At 56.0% G+C, this 23,315-nt stretch overlaps 1 protein-coding gene across 7 annotated transcripts in view; it reads left to right on the top strand.

The window, feature by feature from the left end:
• Positions 1 to 23,315, top strand: part of PCBP3 (poly(rC) binding protein 3) — a 184,929-nt gene that overhangs the window by 119,540 nt on the left and 42,074 nt on the right. For all 7 annotated transcript variants that reach the window (XM_032488718.1, XM_032488614.1, XM_032488680.1 and 4 more), the window contains one exon: positions 16,111 to 16,226. In XM_032488718.1, coding sequence (XP_032344609.1) covers positions 16,217 to 16,226 — 10 coding nt within the window. In that variant the 5' untranslated portion in view covers positions 16,111 to 16,216. The remainder of the gene's footprint in view (positions 1 to 16,110; positions 16,227 to 23,315) is intronic.

The following is a 23,315-nucleotide window of genomic DNA, read 5'->3' as shown; positions in this document are numbered from 1 at the left end:
TTTTCATTACATAATCGCCAGGGCTATTTCGAGTCTTGTCTGCTGACGTTAATGTCTAGATCACGTCTGGGTCCTGTTGACTATTCGCTGCTCACTGCACATCCAGGGACTCCTGTTGTGTGCTGGGCATCACTGGTGAAGTGTTTTAGGGTTCCCCCCGTCCCCGTTTGTTCTACGGGGGACTGAAGGGGCCAGGGTCCCCGTGACGCTCTCAGGACTGGATTCAGGCTTTGTTAGGGCATCGTCTGTCTGTGTCCATGTTGCTGGGTCCTGGGCCATTGCCCCCCTCCCCGGACCCTTACAGCAGCTTCAGCGGAAAGCTTGGTCTGCTCACCGGGGCCCTCCTGCTGCGCTGTCAGTGTGACCTGCGCCTCCCGGCGGCCCTCCCAGGGTCTCAGAGTGTCCCTTTCTGCAGACACAGATTAGGACTTCACACAGGTTTGGGGATACCTTCTCTAGAGCTGACAGCAGTCCCAGCACCTACCAGCTCTGCACCTCACTTGGAAAGCACCCTCCGGGGCCAGCAGGGCGAGCGGGTCTCCCCCGCAGCCTCCGCTTCCCCAAGGACCACGTCTGTCTGTCCTCCAGCTCCTACACTGGCTCCCACCGGACAGTAGGTCAACCCCAGTGGCTGCGCCTGGGCCCAGTCCTAAACGCCACCACGTGTGAGCAGTCAGCTTGGTGCCTTTGGAAGCAAGAGTGGTCGCGTACCAGAAAAAGTTGTGTTTGTTGGGGGTTTTTATCAGGCATGGTGCTGAATTTTGTCAGGTGATTTTCCCTGCATCTCCTGAAATGATAATTTTCTGCTGTATCCCGTTAATATGGTGAATTATACTGATCGATTTTGCAAGTGTGAAACCAACTTTGCATTCCCGGTGTAAACGCTATTTGGTCACGATTCTTGGATTTTCCTTGCTGATACTTTTGTGAGGGGCTTACACATACGGTCATGAAAGAGACTGGTGTGCAATTTTCATTTTTCTCGTATCTTCATCAGATTTTAAAATCAGAGTTACGCTTGCTTTGTATGATGACTTTGGAATTATTTCTTCTTCCTCTATTTTTCTGAAGCAGTTTGTGTGAGACTGGAGTTATGACATCTTCATACGTTTGGCAGAATTTCCCAGTGTTTAGAGTCTCCTTGGTGGGAAGGGATTTGCCAACAAATTCAACTTTTTCGATATCTACAGCTGTGTCCACATCCGTTCTTAGTCTGTGTCAATTCTGGAGGCTGTGGTTTTTGAAACTTCCCATTCACCTGAGCTGATATGTGCGGGCTGATGGAGTTCATCATTGTAACCCCAGGTTGCCATTTTGATGTCCGCAGGGTCCACAGGGGCAACTGCTATTTGGGACTTTTGTTTTCTCTCCTTTTGTCTTTATCGGAGGGTTTTCAGTTTAAAGGTTATGAACTTATTTTATTTTTCTTTATTGTTTGTCTGTGTTTCCATCGGTTTCCATTCATGTTTGTTATTCCTGCTGTAGCCATTTCCTATGGCTGCCTGAGGATATTACCTCAGACTCCCAGCTGTCTGCAGAGCGGACCCCAGCACGGGGCCCAGCACGGGCCCACTGGGCTCAGGCCAGGGCCTGGCCACCCTGCACCCCTTTCTGGAGGCTCGGGGAGAGTTCACTTCCTTGCTTCTCCCAGCCCCTCTCCCTCCCACCCTGGCACCTCGACACCTCAGCATCTCTCTCTGACCTTTCTTCCAGCATCACTTTTCCCTCTGAGGCAGCTCAGAAGGTTCTCCACCTTAAAGAACTCAGGTGGTTGTACTGGGCCTGCCCAGATAACCCAGGATAACCTCCCTGTTTCGAGGCCTGTAACCTCAGTCCCACCTGCAGAGTCCCTCTGCCACTGAGGGCAGTTCACACTTCCCGGGGCTCGGGGCGGCATCTCTGGGGCAGGGGTTGCTCTGCCCGCCACGCCTCCCTCCCAGTGCTTTGGGCTTCGTTTGCTTTACTTCTCGCTTCTTAAAGCAGAAGCCACTTACCTTTTCTAAGTTAAGCGCTTAGTCCTGAAATTTCCGTCTCAGTCCTGCTTTAGCCGTGGTCCACACGTTTGGGTACACTGTGTTTTCATTTTCGTTCAGTTCATTGTATATGTTAAATTTCGCTTGCGGTTCCCTCTTGTCCATGGATTATCCAGAGGTGTGTTGTGTTATTTCCAAGTGTTTAGAGACGATCCTGTTATCTTTCAGCTATTGATCTGATTTGATTTAATTGTACTCAGAGAATGCACTCTGTGTGATTTTAATTCTTGCAAATGTGCTGAGATGAGCTTCACGGCCCCGGCTGCAAGCTGTCTGGGTGAATGTTCGCAGGTGCTTGAGAAGAACGTGTGCTCCGCTGCCGTGGGCTGGAGTGATCTGCAGCGTCAGCCGCCTCATTTGGGGATGGTGTTAAGTCCTCCTGTGTTGTTGGTGATTTTCTGTTCCCTTGTCTTGCCAGTTGTTGAGAGGTGGGGTCTTGAAATCTCCAATGTAAATGTGGCTTTCTTTGTCTGTTTTTCCTTTGCTGTCAGTCTTTCATGGATTTTGTGCTTTGTTTTTCGGTGCACAGATATTTAGGGCTGCTCACTTTTCATGGAGAGACTTTTTTCATCGCTATGAAATGATTTCTTTGTCCCTGCCTGTTGTCTTTGCTCTGAAGTCTGCCGCATCTGGCGTTCCTGTAGCCATTCCTGGTTTTTAAGAAAGAATGTTTGCTTGGACTGCAAATAGTTGGGTCTTTTTTTTTTCTTTAATACCTTCTGCCAATCTCTGTCTTTTATTGGTGTATTTAGACCATTTATAGCATAATGTAATAATTATTGCTACGTTAGGGCTGAGGGCTGCCATTTTACTGTTTGTTTTGTGTTTGTTTGCTCTGGTTTTTGTTTTTCTGTGTACTCCTCCCGCCTCCTTTGGGTTACTTGACCATTGTTTTTTAGAATTCCATTTTGATTTATCTGTAATGTTTTTGAGTGCATCCCTTTTATAGGTTTTTAAAGTGGCAGTGTCTGCAGGCTGAGCAGGGAGCTGAGCAGCATTGGGGATGAGGAGGGCCTGTCCCATCTTCTTGCCTTGTGGTCCAGCCTTGGTGTTCCTGCTCTCTGAGATGGCAAGCACTCACCTGCGGCGTGGAGGGCAGGTCTCCTGCCGTGTGTCCTGTGCTCACCAAGGCCATGGCTGGGCCCAGCGGGTTTTGCTGGCATCTTGGGGAAACCATCTTCACAGAAGCATTTTGGAAAGGGCAGTTTACCTGAATGCGAGCCGCGGGAGCGAGAAGGGCTGGCGGCAGCCTGCACGGTGCCCGAGGTGCGCTTTATTCCACGTTGAGCTAACGGAGACGCGAGTGGGGGGGGGGGTGCTAGCGCGGGCACTGAGGCGCTGCTGCACCCAGTCCCTTTCAGGACACCTTCTCATCTGCTGCCTCGCGGGGTCGGGGTGGAACCACACGTTTTCCAGACCCAGCAGCACTGCTCCTCGGGACCCTGGCTGTCGGTCCTTGCGTCTTCCCCTCCCTGCACTGCTTTCCGGAACGTTCTGGGAGGTGCAGGGTGTCTGTGTCTCGAGGTGGCATGCTCAAACTGACTCACACGTCGAGCATTTGCAGGAAGCCATGTTTGGACAGAGGCTTCTGTGGCTCAGGCAAGCTGGAAGAGAGGTGTGTCCCCAGGTGTGCCTGGGCGCACTGGCAGACAAGGAGGGGTGCAGTCACCTTCTGGGTGGGCACAGGGACCACTTGGGAGACCGGGGACCGTTGGGGTTCAAGGTGAAGTCGTGGGCTGGGTGGCTGCGTGGTGACAGGCCGACCCCTAAGGGCAGGAGCGAGCTGGGTGCCAGGGTGCGGGGCCTCAGAGGGCCAGGTCAGTGCAGCCTTGATGTGAGCAGAGCAGAGAGCTGCCCGAGCAAGCCATTCACTGAGGTCTGCAGCTGGAGAACACGGGTGATGAAGAGGGACCAGTGTCCAGTGACGAAGGTAGACGTAGCTGGGGAGCGAGTGACGCAGGTGCCAGGGGACCTGGTCCTCGTGACCTGGGGACTTTGAGCTTCTCCCTGACATGTGGAGAGCGGCATGGGGCAGGGAGGCCAGGGCTCTGGGTGGACTCCGGGCTGCCCTCGGGGTCTGTGCCCACCTCCCTCTGGAGTGCAGCCTGGAGGCCCTATCCACTTGTGGAAATAAGCTGAAATTCATAATCTGGGACATGGTGGCCAGCTGAGGAGGATGGTGACACTGCAGCCGAGGGTGGGACCTGCCCGTGAATGTCTGGCCAGGCACTCGGCTTGAGCGACTCCCACGTGCTGGCCAATGCTGCCGGACCGAGAGGTGCCAGGCGTGGTCTCCACCTGCCAGAAACTCCTGGTGGGAGACAGGCGCGGACCATTAACCAGGGGACACCATCCGCGGGAGGGGACCACAGATCAGATGTTCTCAACTGAAGGCCCAGGCATGACAGGCTTAGCTGAGCCTCCCCAAAACTGTTCAAACATCCTCGCTCCCTGAGCGAGCCCTGGCCCTCCTCCTTGGGACAGGCTGTGCGGTGGTGGAGTTAGTTCTGGAAGCAGGTGGAGTTCCTTGAAGACCTGGAAGGCCCATCACCTGAGCTCTTACTGCCCTGGCCCTCTCCCCACTCCCACCCCAGGGCCTCTGCACATGCCCGGCCAGCTGGAGTGCTCTGCTCCCGGACGTGACGGAGGTACTCATACAGCATACACTGGCTGGGGGGGCAGAGTTGCTTGGGGTGGGAACCTCCTCCCCCTGGAATTGGAGTCAGGATGGTTACCTCCCCACTGCGAGACCTTCCCCTCAGTGCAGACCGCCACTCCACCCTCTCCCTCCCCGTGAGCTGGTGTACTGAGTGCTCTGCGAAGCCGGCCATCATGAGGTGTGGGCCGAAGCAGAGACATCAGTCCAGCGGGGGTGACAGAGGGCCTGGGCACCCATTCTTGGCCTGCCTGTGTCCAGTGCCAAGTGTGCCTGGCCTTAGGTCGAGGTGACCTGGTGGGGCCTGCACAGGCTGGGCAACGTTGCACGTGGGTCCAGGAACACAGTGGTCTCTGTCACGGGGGTGCGGCCTGCCCCAGAGCCGAGACATCTGCACTGTCCTGAAGCGGCATGTCCCATGCTCGTGCTGATGCACCGGCCCTGAGATCTTTAACTCCCCCAGCCTCTGGCCCCGTGCCCCCAGAGCATCTGGACATCTTGCTGTTTCCTGCTCACCGTGTCCACGTAGAAAGTGCCACCATAAAGTGGCCGGGTGTGCAGTGTGTGCTGTCAGAAACATGTACAGGTCCCTGCAGCGTGAGCGGGGCTGTTCGCTCCTCCAGGAGAGCAGCTGAACTCCATCCCCCGTAGTGCGCGACCTGGGAGGGGTGTTCCCAGGCGAGTGTCTGGGACCAGTCAGAGGCCACACGGCAGCCCAGGGTGTCGGCCATGGTCCGCCTGCTTTTCACAGTGGAGACTGGGAAGGGGCTCCCGGGATCCCCGGCCCTGAGCCCCGAAGTCCTTCGTGGTGGCTCTGACTCTGCGGCTCCTCCCGCGTGCTGCCTCGCTGGGGAGGCCAGGTTTCCAGGGGCCACACTTGGCCTCTCTACCTCGATGTCTTCCTCCGAGACCAGAGGACAGGGGGCATCTGGCGGCTGCTAAGTGTCCCAGCCAGTTGTGCACTCGGGGACCCCTGCGGTGTTCCCGGCACACTGGGCCCTGGGCTGGCTTCCTGAGCCTCCCCCCTTATGCCCGTGGCTGGTCATCAGAAGAGGGGCCGTGCTTGTCGTCAGGACACCGCGAGTCAGAGCCGGGTCAGCACGTGCCGTCTGGAATGCCGGAGGAGACAGTTTGGGATTGTGGGCCGCGCAGCCTTTGTAGCGTCCGCTCAGCTCTGCCCGTGAGGTGGGCGTGCCTGTGAACCGCAGACATGGGCCGTGGGCTGGGTTTGGTCCGATATGTTCCTAGTCTGTTTCTGAGAATCCTTCAGAGAATCTTTTTCTTTGAAGACCTGAGATTAGGCCGGTGGAATTCTGCTGCCACCTAGTGGCTGATAATTTTGCTGGGTAAACTCACACCCTTTCACCTTGAGGGTTCCGGTTCCCTAAGGGGAGACTGAAGGCTTCCAGAACTCCCAGATGGGAAGTGCTTCCCCCCCGCTTGAGTTTGGGGGCTCTGTTGGCCAACATCCTCTTGCACCTCCTTGGAGAAGCCCGCGTACCCATGTCAGGACCCCGCTCCAGGTGTGGCTGCCTGTCTGCGAGCTTGAGGGTGGCGGGGGGCAGCGACTGAGCATGTCCGTCCGTCCATCTGTCCGCAGCTGTGATCCGTGAGCCTCGGCCTCGCCTCCACCTGCAGCCTCCCGACCTCACTGGAGGCCGCACCTTCCCCTCCTTGCTTCAGGCCGGCGCGTGCTCTCCAGGGAGGGCCGGTGACCTGTGAGGACCAGGCTGCAGCGCAGGGAGCGGCCTTGCGGGGAGGCCCCCGGTCCTGGCCTGCCCGCGCCCCGCACAGAGCCCCTCCCCCAGCCAGGCTGGTCAGGTAGTGAGGGCACCTGTCAGACATGCCTGCGAGCTGGCAGGACTCTGCACGGACACAGGGGAGCCTGGGCGGGAGCTTGGGCGGGGAGCGGGCAGAGGCCGGCCTGGGCCGCACCTGTCTGGCCCCCTCCGTGACCCGGGGCTTCCCTTCCAGGGAGCTTGGGCTGACGGCAGCAGGAGATGGGGCCTTGGGTCCCTGGAAATGGGGGCCCAGGAGGTCCCCTCATGAAGCTGAGGGGCAGCAGCTCAGTGCAGGGGCATGGGGAGGACGATGACGAGCCCCCCACTTCGGCCTGGGCCCCCAGAACAATTCAGCCCTCTGGAGGCGCTGACCCGAGTTGGCAGCCCTGGGAGACGGGCAGAAGCGAAGGTCTGCACCCCACCCAGTCCTGCCGCCCGCTAGCCGCTGGGCTGGGGTCATGTTTTGGAGCCAGTGAGTCGGATGGAGAAGGTGTGTGAGGCCCCGGGGGTGGGTCTGCGTGAACCTGGCCAGAGGGCCTTTCAGACTGGAGGTGGTGGGGGACCTTTGCTGAGGATGGCAGCCAGCTTCCCATCCCCCCACTGGGCCCAGTGTGCTCCTAGGCTTTGTCAAAAGCTCAGGGTGTCAGAAGGAGCACAGTGACCACCTGCTCCCGAGGCCCGGGCCTCAGGGCGGCCCCTCCTCCCACACACTTCCGAGGGGCCAGGTTTCTCAGCCAGTGTCCCCTCCTGGAGGTGAGGTCCACCCTCCCGTCCCAGCCTCACGGGACAGCACTGCCCTCAGCCCCATGTGGCTGGGGTGATGTCTGTCTAGGCGACACTGTGTGGTGACAAACCCTCCTGTCCCTCGGGCTCCTCTGTGGTCCCTCCCTGAGCACAGTGTCCCTTGTGCTTGGTCCCACCTCGCTGGGTTCCAGTCTGTCACCTGGGCCCAGTGTCCTGCAGACTGGGGTCCCTACCTTCCTTTGGTCCCTCGAAAGCAAGCTGTGGACATATGTTGTGGCTGGAAGAGCCTCCAAAAGGCCTTGGCCCTGCTTCCCTGGGCGTGGTTCCAGTTGGGGGCTGTCATAAATACAGCTGCAGCGGGAGTTTAAACGCGGAGCTCTATTTCTCTGGAGCAAACGCACAACAGCGCGATGGCTGGGCTGTATAGTAAGTGTACGTTTAGTTTTATAAGAAACGATTTTTTCCAGGGTGGCCGCACCGTTTTACGTTTCTACCAGAAACGTGTGTGAGACCAGCTCCTGCGCACCCTGGCCGGCGTTGGGTGCTAGCCCTGCTGGTTAAGCTGTGCTGGTGCGTGTGAGCGACAGCCCTCGTGGGCTGGCCTTGCATCTGCGCGGTGGCTGACGGCGTTGAGCGCCCTGCCACGTGCTTGCTTGCTGCCCCTGTATTAATTTGGGGAAATAGGCATTCATGTCTTTTGCTCATTTTCTAACTGAGTTTTTAAATGTTCACTGTTGAGTTTTGAGTATCCTTAATGTAGGCTGCGTACTAGTCTTGTAGGATGTGTGGTTTGCAAATACTTTCCCCGAGTCTGCAGCTTGTCTTTTCATTCTCTTACCAGGGTGTGCGGCACAGCAAAAGGTTTTAATTTTGATTAAGTCCGGTTTATCAGTTTTTTCTTTCATGGGTCATGCTTTCTGTGTCAAGTCTAAGAACTCTTTGCCCAGCCCAGATCCTGGAGATTTTCTATTTTCTTTCCTAAAAATTTTGTAGTTTCTTGCTCATTTTATCGGTCACCCATTTTGAGTTAGTGTTTGTGGAAGGCGTGAGACTGAGGGCCAGGGGCCTGTGTCCCAGCGCCTTGCATCGGGGGACCATGCCTTCTCCCCGGACCTGCTTTCTACCTGTCAGAGCCGAGCCGCCCCTGGTGGGTCCACTTCTGGGTTCTCTGTTCTAGTCCGCTGACCTCCGGGTCCCTCCCGATGCCAGCACCACACTCTCTTGAATCCTGTAGCTATAAAGTGAGCCTTGTTACCAGACCGAGGGGGTCTTCCTGCTTTATCCTTCTCTTTCCATGTAAATTCTGGAATAAGTTTACGTCTACAGACCGCGCTGGGACTTTGGTAGGAACTGCATTGAGCTTGCAGTTGGATTTGGAGAGAAATGATGTCTTCACCGTATTGAGTCTTCCAATGGCTGTCACGTTCCTCCATTTATTTGGGTTTCTTTGATTTATTTCATCAGCATTTTGCAGTTTTCAGCATATGGATCCTTCATAAGTTTTGTTAAGTATGGACCTGAGCATTTCATTTTATTTTGAGTGATTTTAAATGATATTTGTTTTAAATTTTGGTTTGTGTGTGCTCACCATTAGTACATAGAAATGCAGTTAATTTTGTGTATGTTGTAGTCTGCACCATTCTGAACGCATGTGCTAGATCTAGGAGTTTTGTTCTGCTTTATAGATTCCTCAAGATTTTCCTGGTAGAAAATCAGATCATCTGCAGCTAGAGATCTATCTGCTTCTGATTTTTTTTCTTGCCTAGTGCAGTGGCTGGAACTCGAGTGGCGTGCTGAGTAAGAGCAGTGGCTGTGGATGGCGGCGGGGGACGGCCGTGCCCGCCCAGTCTTAGGGGCGGCATCCTGTCTGCCACCATCACGTGTGATGTTCCCTGGAGGGTTTTTGTAGATGCTGCCTAGCAAGTCGCAATCATTTGCCTCTATTCTTAACTTGCTGGTATTTTTTTTTATCATGAATTAAATGTTGAATTTTGTCAAATGCTTTTTAACACATCGGATTGTATAATTGTGTGGTTTTAATGCTTTGGCTTGTGGACACGGTAGATTATATTGACTGATTTTTGTCACTGTGGAGGCAGCCTTATATATCTGGTAAATCCTGCTCGTCCATGGTGTATAATTCTTTTATGCATTGCTGGATTCATTTGCTAATTAGAAAAAAATTTTGATCTACTTGTGTTGATGTTCATAGAGAAATTAGTCTATGTTTTCTTTTTCTCTACTGTCTGATCTCTGGTTTTGGTATCAGGGCACTATCTGTTTTCTGTAAAAGAGTATCTAAAGCTTATGTTCATTCCTTTTTTAAATGTTTGGTAAATCCTCCAGGGAAACCATTTGGACCTGGAGATTTCTTTCTTCTGGAGCTTCTTAGTGCAAGTTTCTGTGTCTCTAGTGGCTATAGTCATGCTGAGACTGTCTATTTCATTCGACTGATTTTCGGCAATTTGTTGGTGGTTCTTCAGTTGTCCTCTTTCCTTGCAGCGGTTTTTAAAGATTTGCTTTAAGCATGTTCACAAATGCCCACTGCAGCGTTTTGTGACGGCTGCTTCAAAGCCCCTGTCAGAGGCGTCTAATATCTCTGTCATCTCAGTGCTAGCATTGCTTGATTTTCTTTTCCTTTTCGTGTTGAGATGTTCCTAGTTTTCGGTATGGCAAGTGATTTTTGTTTGTAACCTGGAAATTGTGGTCACTGTGTTATCATATTCTGGATCTTATAAAAATCCCCTGTCTTAGCAGGTCTCTGCTGACACCCTTGGGGAGGACGCCTCGGTCACAGCGGCGGGGTGGCTGTCCCGGACCTCCCCCGGCCTCCCTGGTACCTTGGGTAGAGGGAGGAGTGCCTTGTCACTGCTGAGTGGGAGCCTGCTCTGAGAGAGGCACTAGTGAGTGTGTGTGTCCTGTGTGTGTGTCCTGCCAGCTTCGCCTGGAGGAGGGCAAAGTTGTCAGAAAGCTTCCTGGCTTCCTAGGTTTCCTGGTCCCAGACCTTTGCCGAGAAAGAGAGAGAGAGAGAGGTGGCTTTTCTTGAGAAAAGCCCATGTTCTTTGGCATTTTTCCTGTGTTCTTTTGTTACTGAGTCCAAACTCGTTCTGCTCGCCGCACGACAGGCCAGTAAATCGGGACACGAGGTGCTGGGGCCAGGAACAGTGACTTTATTCAGAAAGCCGGCAGACCGACAGGATGGGGGACTCATGTCCTGGAGAACCATCCTCCCCAGGTCAGAATTCAGGCTCCTTTTATACTAAAAAGGGGAGGAGGTGTGCTCGATGGCTGCAAACTTCTTGGTGTAGGAATTCTTTGTTCTTGAACCCTTTGTTCTTGCAGCCGTCCACGAGGGTTAGGTCGTGGTGTCCCTGTAAGTCTCCAACAAAGCCACCTTTCTGTTCTGCAGCTTGTCTTTAAATGAAGGAAAAAGCGTTAATATCCTTAAAGGTCAGAACCTGGAGAATGGGCTCCTGTGTATTCCAGGCTCTAGGCAGCACTCTTTTACAAAAGGTGCAGCCAGCACGACCAAGCCTAGGAAGCAGGGCACAGGGTTAAAGCCAAAGGGCCAGATCCAACATGGAGTCAGATTTGCTCTTTTCTAGTACACGTTGGCATTTTCAGTTGCAGGCTTCTCCAGTGACCAGTTTGGAATAAATAGGAGGGAAACATAAAAAACCACAATGGTGACCTCACTGCTGTGTCAGCCTTCACGCCTGAGAGCCCGTCCAGGCCACCTGCTGTCCACCTTCCCAGGTTTTCTTACACGTGTTTCCTGGTTAACCCGGGTTTTAGTTGTGCTCAGCAGGAGTGTAGGGAGAAACACGCCTGCTGCTTCTCATCCCGAACCAGAAGCCCTGGGCTTCCTTTCAGTTGCTCGAGTCACCTGTCCCGTCCTGACTGTTCTTGGTCAGTGTCATCAGAGGGTGTGTATTTTGGGACCCTTTTTGAAGAACCAAATTTTGTATTTGTTTCTCTTCACAGCTGGCTTCTGTCATAACTTCTGAGCTGCTCCTTATTAACGATACCACCTTCCCGTCTGCTGTGGGTGCTTCCTGTTGTTTCCCTACCTTCTCAAATCGGATTTTCTATTCGCTAATGTTCTGGCCTTCTTTGCTCCTGCTCTAGGCGTTTAAAAGCTGTGAGTTTCCCCGCGAGTTCCCCTGCAGCTGAGGGCTGCGCGTTTTGCCATGCGGTACTCTTGGTGGCGTTGAGGTCGAGTGATTTCCTGAGTTCATTATGTTCTTCCCCTCCATTTCTTATTTAGAGGCATTTAAGAAGTGTTATGTCCAGGAGAATTATAAAGTCATCTTTTGCTGCTGATTTCTAATTTAATTGCCTCGTGGGTGGAAAGCATGGTCTGTTGATTGCATGTCTTCAAAATTTGTGGAAATTTGCATTACGAGTTAGAACATTGTCAATTTGGGTTTCGTTCTCTGAGAGCTTTAGGAGAATGTCAGGTGTGGGTTTGTGCACACACGCACACACACACACACAGGGCATCTCCCTCTGCTTTCACTGTCCTGGTGTGAACCGTGACAGGAGGTGGGATGACCCCGCCAGATGGGCGCTGTTGGTCTGGCCCGGGCCTCGCTCCTCGGATTAACCCCTGGCGGGCTCTGCGGGCGCCGAGGCCCCCCTTGACTGTGCATAAACCCTCCCTTCCCCGGATTATCGCAGCATCTCCTGAACTCTCTCCTGGCTTCTCACGTTCAGCCTGGACTCCGCGCCCCCAGCCAGACTAACTGCTGGCGGTAAAACATCATGATTTATCCAAGCCCCCTCACAGCCCTGCCTTCCGCAAACTTCCTTCTTAAAGTGGCCTGCAGGGCCCCCCCCCCCCCCCGCCGCCAGCGGAGCGGGGACAGCCCGCTGCTGCCGCTACCGCTGCCGCGCGTCTCCAGCCTCCGGGTGCAGCCCGGCCTGCAGGCCCCGGGCCTCGCTGGGAGCTGCTCTGCCCACACGCACTTGCGCGTGTCCGCCCATCTAAGCGCATGCGGGGTGCGTGTGCGGGGCTCAGAGCGCGCTGGGCTGCTTTGGTCTGGACCGGGACCGGGCAGAGGGGATGCTCCCGCCTTGGGCGCCGTCCTTTGAAACGGATTCGTGGTGGCGGCCTGTTCAGCAGGGCGCTGAGAACCACTGCTCCTGCTGTGACTAAGTGGGTCGTGCTGCCGCGGAGGCCGGAGAGCGAGAGAGGGGAAGGGGATTGCGGGCCACATGCTCTCTCCTCTGCGGCCTCGCTTCCTAACACGGGAGGAGTTTTGAAAAGAGAACGCAGAGCCTTTCCTCCCGAGACGGCCCCTCACTCCCATCTCACCCTGCGGGGCTGTTGGTGACGTTGGGAGAAGTGGCTCCTTGCGCTGAGTCTGTGTGGCACACCCCCTGCCGGGCTTCTGGCCCCCTGGTGCTTCCTACCAAATTTAGTGACACGGGGCTACGTATTTAGTAAACTGATTCCCTTCACGTGTTTCTGAAATGATGTAAATTTCAATAGAATGTTCTTCGGTTAGCTTATTTCTGGTTTCTTGTGTTGTCATCAGAAACTGTGGTCTGCACTATTTCTAGTTTATGTGACTTACTAAGAGAGGTGGTCTTGTCTTCGGGGAGAGCCTCTGGGGAGAAGGGGCGCAAGGTCTCAGGCTCCTGCTGTTTCCCTCCACGCAGGGCTCCTGTGTTAATGCTGGCGTTTCAGGTCCTAAGTATCTCCCTCTTCTGAGACGGAGCCTCCGGTTGGCCATGGGTGCCGGGCACTGGGGCCCTAACGCTCCCTCACAGACAGTGTGAGCTGTTGCTCCTGTTTTCACACCCCCCCCCCCCCCCGCGCAGCCACCTGGGCCCCAGGCTCTGCTCCTCCTAGCATTGCCCCCCCCCCTCCCCGGCGGCCCCGCCTGGCAGAGGCTTCAGCTTCGGTGTCTCTGCTTCTCGCTCACTGCGTGTCCACCCACGTCCCAGGCCCTGGTCTCGTGTTGACAGTGCTTGTTGGTTGTCCTCGCTGCTCAGTGCTTGTGGGTTTGTGCCGCTTTATGTTGTATGTCACTTTGGTGCTGTTTCTGTAAGGGTGGAGTAAACGCGCACTAATTCTGTGATGCTTAATACGAGATTTCTTCCGTTCCTTTTCCAAACTTTTGAGTATTTACCACCTTTGTTTTGTTTTAATCGAAGTATGGTTGATTTACAATGTTGTGTTCGGTTCGCGTGTACAGCAAGCTGATTCAATTATGTGTGCACACAGATATATTCTTTTTCAGACTCTTTTCCATTGTAGGTTATTACAAGATGCTGAATATAGTTCCGTGTGCTGCACAGCAGGGCCTTGTTGTTCAGCTGTTTAATGTATAGCGGTGTGTGTCTTTTAATCCCAACTCCCAATTTATCCCCCCACCATTACCTTTTTTTTAATTGAGTATAGTGTAAATTTCACACTTTAGAAGTGCACATTTTCGTAGTTTTTAGCTACTCAGCAAGGTGTGCAACCACCAGCACGATCTAATTACAGAACACTTTAGTCACCCCTGAAGGACCCACGCCCATGATCAGTCACTTCTGTTCCCTCTCTCCTTAGCCCTGGGGACACTGGTCCACTTTCTGTCCTGGCAGGTTTGCCTGTTCTGGACGTTTAGTACCCGTGGGATCACACGTCTGTGACCTTCTGTGTCGGGCTTTTTCCAGGTTCATCCATGTCGCAGCCGCGTCAGCGCTTCCTCCCTTTGGTGGCGAGCAACATCCCGATATAAGGGTCCCCCACACGTGGTTCGTCCATTCGTCCTCGGGAGGCGGACGCTGGGTTGTGCCACTTTCTGGCCGCCGTGGGCGGTGCTGCTGGGAGCTCCCCGTCGAGTGTGGGTGCGGACAGGTGTCTTCAGTTCTCCTGACCTGGGCCTGCGCGGGGGCTGGGTCACGGGGCAGCCCTGGGTTAACTTGGGAGCAGCTGCAGGCCGTCAGTGGCTGTCCCTCTTTCCGTCCCCCCAGCAGCGTCTGAAGAGTCCAGTTCTCCGCGTCCTTGCTGACGTTTGTTATTGTCTGTTGCTCCTTGCTGTTACTGTTGTAAGTGTTGTCACTACTGTCGCCATCCTACGTGGGTGTGACGTGGGGTCTCACTGTGGTTTTGATTTGCATTTTTCTTTTTTTCTCTATTTTTTTTCTTTTTAACGCACAGTATTTTATCTTTGTTTTGTTTTTCCTTTGAGGGGGAGGTAACCAGGTTTTATTTTTATTTATTGTATTTTTTTTTTAATGGAGGCATGGGGGTTGACCCAGGACCTCGTGCGCCCTGCACACGCTCTGCCTGAGCCCCTCCTCCCGCCCCGCGCTCCCTGATGCCGATGGCGCTGAGCTGCTCTCCTGTGCATGTCGGGCGTTTCTGCGCTTGCCTCAGAGAAGGACGTGCTCAAGTCCTTCACGTACTTATAAATTGTTCTTGAACTGCTGAGCTGTAGAAGTTCTGCGCGCGGTGGTCTGAACACTAGTCCCTTCTCAGGTACTCGGTTTGCAGGCACTTTCCTCTGTTACGTGCATTGTATTTTCGCTTTCTTGTTTGTGTCTTTTGCTGCACAAAAATTCTTCATTTTCATGAAGTCCAGTTTATCTGTGTTTCTGTCGTTGCCTGTGCTTTTTGGTGTTACATCCATGAAATCGTTGCCAAGTCCAACGTGATGGAGATTTTTTTCAGTATTTAGTTTTAGCTCTTGAGTGTAGGTCTTTGATCTGTTCAAAATTAAGTTTTGTATGTGGTATAAACTGAGGCTTACGTTAATTCTCCGGTGTGTGGATACCAGTTTCCCCAGCACCACATGTTGAATGACTGTTCTTTTCTCGTTGGCTTGTCTTGGCACCGTTGCCAAAAACTCTCCCATGGCTTTCTGATGAGTGCCCCCTCTCTGGTCCTCTGATGCGCCGTAACACGCTGAGCCTGGTCCTTCCCAGCTGTGCCTTCCCAGCTGAGACACCGTGTGCCCCCGTGAGACGGGGAGTCTCGTACTCAGCACCGTCCCTCATGGCGTTTCCTTTCGTGTTGTATTTTCTCATTTATATCATTTTGATCCTCACACATTACATAGGCAAGATATGTTAGTTTGAAATAGACTCAGTCAGGGATGTTATTTATTGCCTAAAGTGGTTACCTGGCTGACACGGAGGAAGACAGAGACATTTAACACGGGCTTGTAATTATTTTTGGTGCTATGACCTCGCAGTTCCAAATGTCAGACGCTTTGTAAAGAAGCCTGGAAAGACGTCCATAACCATGAGGTGCAGAGGGCATAAGCATGCACCGAAGAGCAGACTTAAAACGCAGCAAAGAGGGGAATGTTATGGAAATACACTCTTGTACCTGGGGATTAAATTTCCTGTTTGGGCAATAAATGTGAGTTTAGAAAGTGAAATGTCAGGAAACTTGGACCAAGGTGAAAATGGCACATTCTGGGAAGAGATGCCGTGGACAGATTGCACGTGAAATGGAAGGGTCTGAATGACACGGTTAGACTAGCTGTGAAAGAGGGAAGCCGGCAGTGTGTTTAAGTTAATGTGTGATTTCATAAATGTTATTTGTAAATCAGCGTATGTACATATATAAACTACTAAATATTGTAAGTAGAAAGTTGACTGTTTCTCTTAGATTCTCAAAAGTGTTTACAGCTTTAACAAAAAACTTCTCTTGGACTTCTCATCTTTGAAATGGGTGGCGCCTCCGTGTTTGCAAGGCGGCCTCCTCGGGCAGGCACAGGGCAGCATCCGGTGAGAAGCTCCGTCTGGCCTCCGGCGCCACCCCTGCACCCCGCACCCGCGTGTGTAAGGAGCGCGGCTGCTCTGCGTGCGGGGCGGCAGTTCTGTCAAAGCTCAGCCCTGCCAGGTGAGGTCGCAGCCTGGAAGCTCACGTCCCCCGTGTTTTGTGTCTTAGGTGAGCGGGCTCCTCCAAGCCACCAGCTCCGGTTGGGATGCTCTGACTTACGACACATCTGAACACATGCCGTCCAGGGACCTGCTCTGACTCGGAGAGCCTGCTTATGGGGGAAGGTGAGTGCCTGTGACCTGTCTTGTTTGCATGTGTGTTTTCCAAGAATGTGTGTGGCAGAGGCAAGCTCGCCCTTGAAGGTGGAAGCTGTTCCAAGCGGCACGACACTGAGTGTTACCCTCCGCTCCGTGATGTGCTGTCAGCTGGGAGCGGCGCTGGGGAGAGAAGACAGACCCTCGAGAGGGAGACCGCAGCAAGGAAAGGAAGCCGAGACGAGGCCTTGGTGCTGCGGGCGCGTCGTTCCCGGGCGGCTCTTGAAAGTCACCTGTAGTCGAGTTAGAGTTTGAAGAAGCAGGTCCAAACTGGGGCAGAAGTGTTTCTCCGTGGCTTTTTCCCTTGAACTTTGAGGAACGTGGATGCCTTAGAATTGTGTCCCCCTAAGTGTTCCCCAGCGTTAGCCCCCGAGGGCCTCATCCCACCATTTTGTAAAGAAGCCGGGTGTGGAGTCTGAAGAGCTGGGCCTGTCGTTCTGTAAGTGAGGACCAGCCCTGCGCAGGGCCCCGAGCTAACTCTGCTGGCTGGCCTGCCACGTGGGTGTGGGTGCAGGAGCCTGCGTGCACGTGTGCAAGAGGGTGTGCGCATGTGTGCAGGAGGGTGTGCGCGCGTGTGTGCAGGAGGGTGTGCGTGCGTGTGTGCAGGAGGGTGTGTGCTGTGTGCCGCTGAGCACCCCAGCACCCTGAGGTCCAAGTTCTGTCCAAGGCTGCAGCGCTGCTGCCCTCTGGCCTCAGTTTCTCACCTGTACTTTGAGGCCCCGAGGTTCCTCCCACAGCCCACGTGCCTGGCGGTCTCCAGCCCAGGTCTGGTTTATTCATCTGCGCGTCCGTGTTACACGGCCATTGCCAAAGCCCTTAGAGTACATTCGACGTGCTTTGTCCGTCTAGGGCACAAAGGTGGCCACTGAGAACCTGGTTTTAGCTATAGGATTTACCACCCAGATGCCCGACAGACACATCGTCCAGGTTCTGAGTTAACCTGTCTCCCAGGTGGTCGTCGGAGAAACAGGTGCATCTTTAAACGTCACAGAACGTTACGAGGGCCGGCGTTCTGAAACATTTCTTCCTTCCTCTTCATGCCAGCTTCTCTCCTGCCGCCTGGTCTGTCTGGCTGGCTTGGTTTCCTCACCGCAGCTCAGCACCTTCAGCCCGTGGAGCCTGGCTCAGTTCCGGGTGCCTGCTGCTGCGCTGTCTTCACCTTTGCTTTGTGTGGAAGGAGGGGAAAACCATTTCAACCTCCAGGTGCCTGTTTGCGTGAATGGCAGTGACAGGTCATTCGACGTCCTCTCTGGGTCAGGACAGGAGCCGGATGGAATGGCTCCTTCCACACGGCTGGCACGTCCCAGGCTGCGGTCAAGGGCGAGGCCAGTTATGTAAAGCAGGGCTGCCTGCCCGGGATTCTCCGGGGCCGTGTGGAGGACAGGCCCCCACTCCCCTGGGCCAGCTGCAGCGCTCCAAAGGCAGGAGCCCAGCGGCCCCTCACTAGGCCCCCCGCCTGCCCCCAGCCACCCAGCCCTCTGCCCAGCCACATCTGCAGGTGCCTGTGTGCTCCAAGGTCCAAGCATCTGGCCTCGTGTCAGGCGCAGGACACGGCTGCAGAGGTCGGGGTGGCATCCGGAGAGACAAAAGACCCACCGCCATCCTCTCAGCTGACCAACTGTTCCCATGAGGACAGAGCCGCTGAGCCCCAGCGCTGGCCAGCCCCCCATGCCAGGAGGGGTGGTGCTCACGGCCGTGGGTCCCTGTGCCCTGCACCCTAAATAGCGGGCAGTCATGTTTCCTTCTGCCATGGCCGTGTCCCTCCCGCTCAGCAGCTTTCTGCTGTGTGTTGGCTTGTCAGCCCGGCGCCCCGGGTCCCCTCGACCTCCAGCCACCCCTCCTTTATGCCCCCAGGCCCCCGGCTCCTTCTCTGCCCATGACTCTGTTCCTTCGAGCCCCTCTGCTCACTCTTCCTTCCTCGTCACGTCTTCAAGGTCAGCCCCCACCCTGCTCTCAGCTCCCCTCACCAGACCCAAGGCCAGGGCCCAGTTCTCCCCAGCGCCCTCGGTGGCCAAGAGCCGGGCCCTAGGTGGCCGCTGCTTTAAGACTGTGAATGCGCCGGGAGCGACGGTGCTTCCCTCTCTGCCCGGGAAAGAGCTGCCACGAGCACTGGCTGGGCTGGCAGCGCAGGGCGCACGGCGGGGCTGTTAGCATCCTCCTCCCTGCTGGGCTCCTGACACTGGCGTCCCCAGGACTCGGCGCTCGGGTAGCACAGGGACTGCTTTGTCACCACAGGCCAGGGCTTCAGGCATGCGTGTCCCTTGACCCAGAGTGATATCCACAAAGAACAGTCCAAGGCAGTAAGACAGGGACAGAAAGAGGTCCTCCCAGAGATTATCGGCGAAGGCTTGTTTGACGCAACCGTTCAGAACCCGGGGCTCAGTGATTGCAGCCAGCTGTGTTCTCATGCCTGAAAATGCATAGAATTACACGCATAGCATTTTATGCGTAGAATAGATTACACGGGGGATTTGATCACTACCGTGTAGACTTAATATAATGATGTAGAAAAATACTTCACGTACAGTGTCAAGTGAGAAAAACAGGACAAATGTGGGTGGCTTGGTCCTATTTCTGTTAAAAAATACAATGACACGCGCCTACGGAAAAGGAGTGTGAACCGGTCGCCCTCAGAACACGCCGCTGCGACTGCTGGTCTTTCTGGGAGGCGATGTTACAGGGTTTGCACACGTGTGTTTCCCCTTTTCCTGTAACAAGCCATCAGGCTGTCGTGGGCAGTGGACCTGCGGCCTCCCCCTCCTCCAGGCACCTGTGTCGGCATCAGAAAGGGCCGTGCGCTCTGGCCCTCCCAGCTGGCGCCGACGCCATCCTGCCCGGCGCGTGCTCGACCCCCCGCCAGCGAGCCCGCTCGGCACCCGAGTGCCGCTACTGCCTGCTAGGTGCTCTTCCCCCTTTGCCTGCACCTGATCTCGTGTGAGGTGGCGAGGGAGGGGGCGATGCCTGGGCAAAGGGTGGCCTTCTCGTGCTCGGCGGCAGGTGCCCGTTCTGAGGGGGCAGCTGCGTTCCCCACGTCCCCTCGCAGGCCCGGGGGCCCGTCCGTCTCTCCGCCCAGACCAGCGCCCGCCGCCAGGCTTGCTCTCGGCGTGCACGCACACGGCAGTGCCCAGCTGGTGCGCACTGGCTCTCAGGCCGTGCCTGCACACTCTCGGCCACAACCAGGAGAAAGCGGGGGAAGGACAGCTTGCACCGGGTGCCCTTTCGGGCGCCTCGTCCTGGTGAGGACTAGCTCCGGGCACCCGTCTGCGGGCAGACGGCAGGCTGCGGCCGCGGCCACTCGGGTCTGCAGAGCTGCGGCCCCCCTCCTCCCAGGGCTTAGCTGCTGCGGCCGATGTCCCGCAGGCACGCCGATCTGTGCGGTGGCCCTGTTGGGGGAAGGAGTCACTGAAGCGACAGCATCCGCCAGGCGCACCCCTCCAATGGAACGAGGGGAGCTGGGCGAAAAGTAGGTCACGTGTGCCTGGTCCCATGTCACGAGGTTTCCAACCTGAGGCCAATAGGCTCTGCAGCCTCCTTTGGTTTAGAACAAAACCCCACTCTAATTTTTCTCCTGTAGCACTTTCCTCTCCTCTAAACGGGGAGGGTGACCATCTGTCTGAGAGCCACGTCCCTCCGGCCCTGCCCGACCTCGCGGAGTGGCTTTGTTCTGAGGTAAGGGGCTGCTGCGGCCCGGTGAGGCTGCACGGCCAGGAGAGGGGCTGAGGCCACGCGGAGCCCGACGCGTCCAGGGCCGCCCGAGCTGTCGGGGGGCGCGTGGGAGGGCCCGCTGCAGCCCTGCCCTGCGCCGGCCAGAGTGGGGCCGTGGGAGCCTTGCCAGGCGTTCCAGACGTTTGCGTGATGCTGTTCGCATCAGGTCCTCAGTTCTGACAACATGGCTGCTTTGTGAGGAGAAGGTTGACTGTTGCTAACGTGGTCATGTTAAAGAGGTGTTGTGCAGAAAAGGGACGTGTGATCTTCAGGTGCCAGTAGCCAGTGCTCCTCGGTAGGGGTGGGAGCAGGATTCTGGCTCTCGGAGATGCTGGTTGTCCCCGGGGCTGGGGCCCGCGCCCTCGGTGGACCAGCGCCTGTGTCTGAGCATGCGACCTTGGACACGAGAGGTGAGCCATTGGCTTCCACCTGCTGAAAGCACCAAGCACCGTGAGGTCCACGCACGGGCGTCGGGTTGGTGTGTGTGTGTCGTGAGTGCGCGGGGACTGTGTGCTTTTGGAGCTGGATGCTTGGATTGAGAAATAACATAGTTCTGTCGTCTCTGGGAAGAGGAACGTGGCTCCTCCGTGACGAGGCAGATGTGGGGTGTACAGTTCTGTAAAAGTGTTTGTAAAACTGACGTGTGCTTTGTGGCTTGCAGACAACAGAATCTCGTTTTCTTACCTGTCCTGTAAGTGAATCGGGGTACTCCATTAGTCCAGGACTTCTGATGGACGCATTTTACAGGTGACGAGTAGAACAGAAGGTGTTTGCAGTGTCTGTGTTGTGGGCTGGCCGCTGGTGCCGTCTTTAGACGAATTACTTGCTCTTGGATTTTCTGGGAAAAAGTGTTTCCAGAAGTAGTTTGCTAGAAACCAAAGTCCTGTTTGGTTTGGGTATGCTCTACTGGAGAAAACGGCTTGCCTTTCAGAAACAAAATATTTAAAGTTTGTGTCCTAACTGGCTTTCCAGGAAACGCGGGTCCACGGGCAAGTCCACAGACACGATCATGGGCACGTTAGATTATGAACTACTCCACATTTGAGGTGTGAAGAATAGGAGTTGCACCCTTGCTAACAAGATAAGATTTTTCTCTCCTTGAAAGGAAGCCCTTACAGGAGCAGAGGCGCGTCGGGTGGCGCCCAGCCCTCCAGCTGCAGCCTCGGAGGGGGTCTCATGAGCTGCCTCTCAGGGGCTCTCGCCCGCTTTGCCGTCCTGAAGAGGGAGGTTTTTCTACTGTTTCATTGAGATAGGGCAGGACATTTCAATATTTTTTGTACTTCTGGTCCTAAATGCTTCCTTTTGGCCTGGGGCGCGTGCCCAGGACGTCAGTGCAGTTTTCAGCCCGTCTCCTCCCCGTCCCTCCTGACGTGCGTCCCCTCGGCGGGGGCGATCAGCCTCCGTCCGCGTGTGGTCGCAAGTTCACGCGTGCTCGTGTTCATGACACTGTAACCCGCACCCCTCGCTGGCCCTGGGGCGTGAGGACTGGCAGTACAACCTGCGGCTGGCCAGTGGTAGGGGCGTTTACTTTCCCTTATTTATCAGCGGAATGGGAGGTCGTTTTTCCAGAAATAGCAGTCTCAGAAGAAGCAGCTCTCGCTCAGAAGAATGCCCCTCGCGAGCTCCTGACGTGGGCCTGGCCGTCCCTGAAGACACTCGACACTTTCCTCCTGCCTCACTGAGGGGGCTGCAGGGGCCGCGGGAGGGGCCGGGCCTGGCTGGCTCCTGCGCGCCCCGGCCGCCACCTGCAGCGCTCGGCTTGGGTGGCGCTCTCTGGCCCTGCAGAAGGAGGCAGAAACCCGCCTGCCAAGAAGCGCCTGTCGCAGGGCGCGACAGCCTCGGGAAGATTTTGGGTCCCCAGCACCCGCTGCTGAAGAGCTGTCTTCATCCTGGCCAAGGAGGGGGGCTTCAGCGGTTGGGCACAAGGACCAGCGCCAGTGCTGTGACCCGGAGCCCCAGGCCTTCTCGGCCGAGCTGGTGCACAAGGGAGGGCAGCCCCGCAGGGAGGGCAGCGGTTTCCGTCTTTGAGTGTCGGCTGCGCTGTGTGCGTGAACAGTGCCGGCCGTGGCTCTCCGAGGGGGTCCTGGACCGCCGCCCCCGAGAACTCTCTGGAGAGGCACATTCTCCTCTACTTCCCCTCGCCGAACTCCGGGCTGGGGCTCCTTCCGTGATCCCCGAGACCTTCGGGGTGGCACTGGTGTCTGTATGAGTGCGAGAGCCACGGGCACCGCACACAGGCGTGCGGGGCCGAGTTGGGATAAGAGGGTCCCAGCCGGCACCTGTGCCTCAGGTCAGACGTGAAGCTGGACCATGGGAGCCTCGTGGTGTGTTTCAAGTTTGACACACGTGTGACCCGGGCACCTCAGCGTCTCTTTTGAGTTGGCCACAGGCTGCTCCGTCAGTGCCCTTTCTGCCTGGAGACCCCACTGCTAATGGCATTGCTGACAGCGCCCAGCGCCCCACTGCCAGCCCAGCGCCCCACAGAAGCCCGAAGGGAAGGGGCTGGAGGAGGGGCGGGGAGAGGGGCCGGGAAGGGTGGCCCCGGGCCTTCTGCCGGGCGGTCGGGGTAGGAGGACAGGATGCCGGGGACGCAGGGCACTGTCGTGTCCAGGCAACTCGGGACAGCCGGGAGCAGATGCGGAGCCCAGAGAGACAGAGGCCCTTCTCCTGAGGAGGGTCTCACTCCTGAGCGTGCGGCCCCCACACTGAGGTGCTGGGGGCGGGGGGAGGGGTGCATCATTCAAAACAATCCAGAAGAAGGCAGGAAAGGAGAGGAAGGGCAGCCTGTCTCAGAACCCACTGCTGGGCGAGCCGCAGAGCCTCAGCAACCAACGTGGAGGAGACACGTCTTGGGGGGGGGTTCTGTTTTGTTCACTTTAATAAATGCGGTGTTTGAATCAGTGGGAGCAGAGGGACTATTTAACAAATGGTGTTGGGTCCATCGGGTATTTATTTTAAAAAGCCGGACACCAAACACAGATGTCCCCGAGACCAGGTAACGAGCTGAAAGGTTCATGGAAGACGGACGGTCTTTTCCGGGCCCGGCCCTCAGCAGGCACACGTCCCGCAGGCGCAGACGGAGTCACACGCCTGAGAGCGGCCGGGCACCTGGGGTTGCGGCAGCAGCAGCAGCAGCTGGGCAACAGCCCGCGGCCAGCCACGCCGGGACCAGGACAGGACAGGCGGCCACAGTAAGCGGGCAGCGCTGGGGGAGCAGGACAGCGCGGAGTCGTGCCTGAGGGAGGAGCCGGGCGCGCTGCAGGCCTGAGGGCGGCGGGCCGGGGAGGACAGCCCCCCAGGGCCACGTCCCCATGGGGCTGAACGCGGTCCTCACCCCGAACTGGGCCGATGCCC

Source organism: Camelus ferus, chromosome 1, assembly GCF_009834535.1.
Source record: "Camelus ferus isolate YT-003-E chromosome 1, BCGSAC_Cfer_1.0, whole genome shotgun sequence".
Taxonomy (NCBI): domain Eukaryota; kingdom Metazoa; phylum Chordata; class Mammalia; order Artiodactyla; family Camelidae; genus Camelus; species Camelus ferus.
This window is presented reverse-complemented; position numbering and strand designations above follow the sequence as displayed.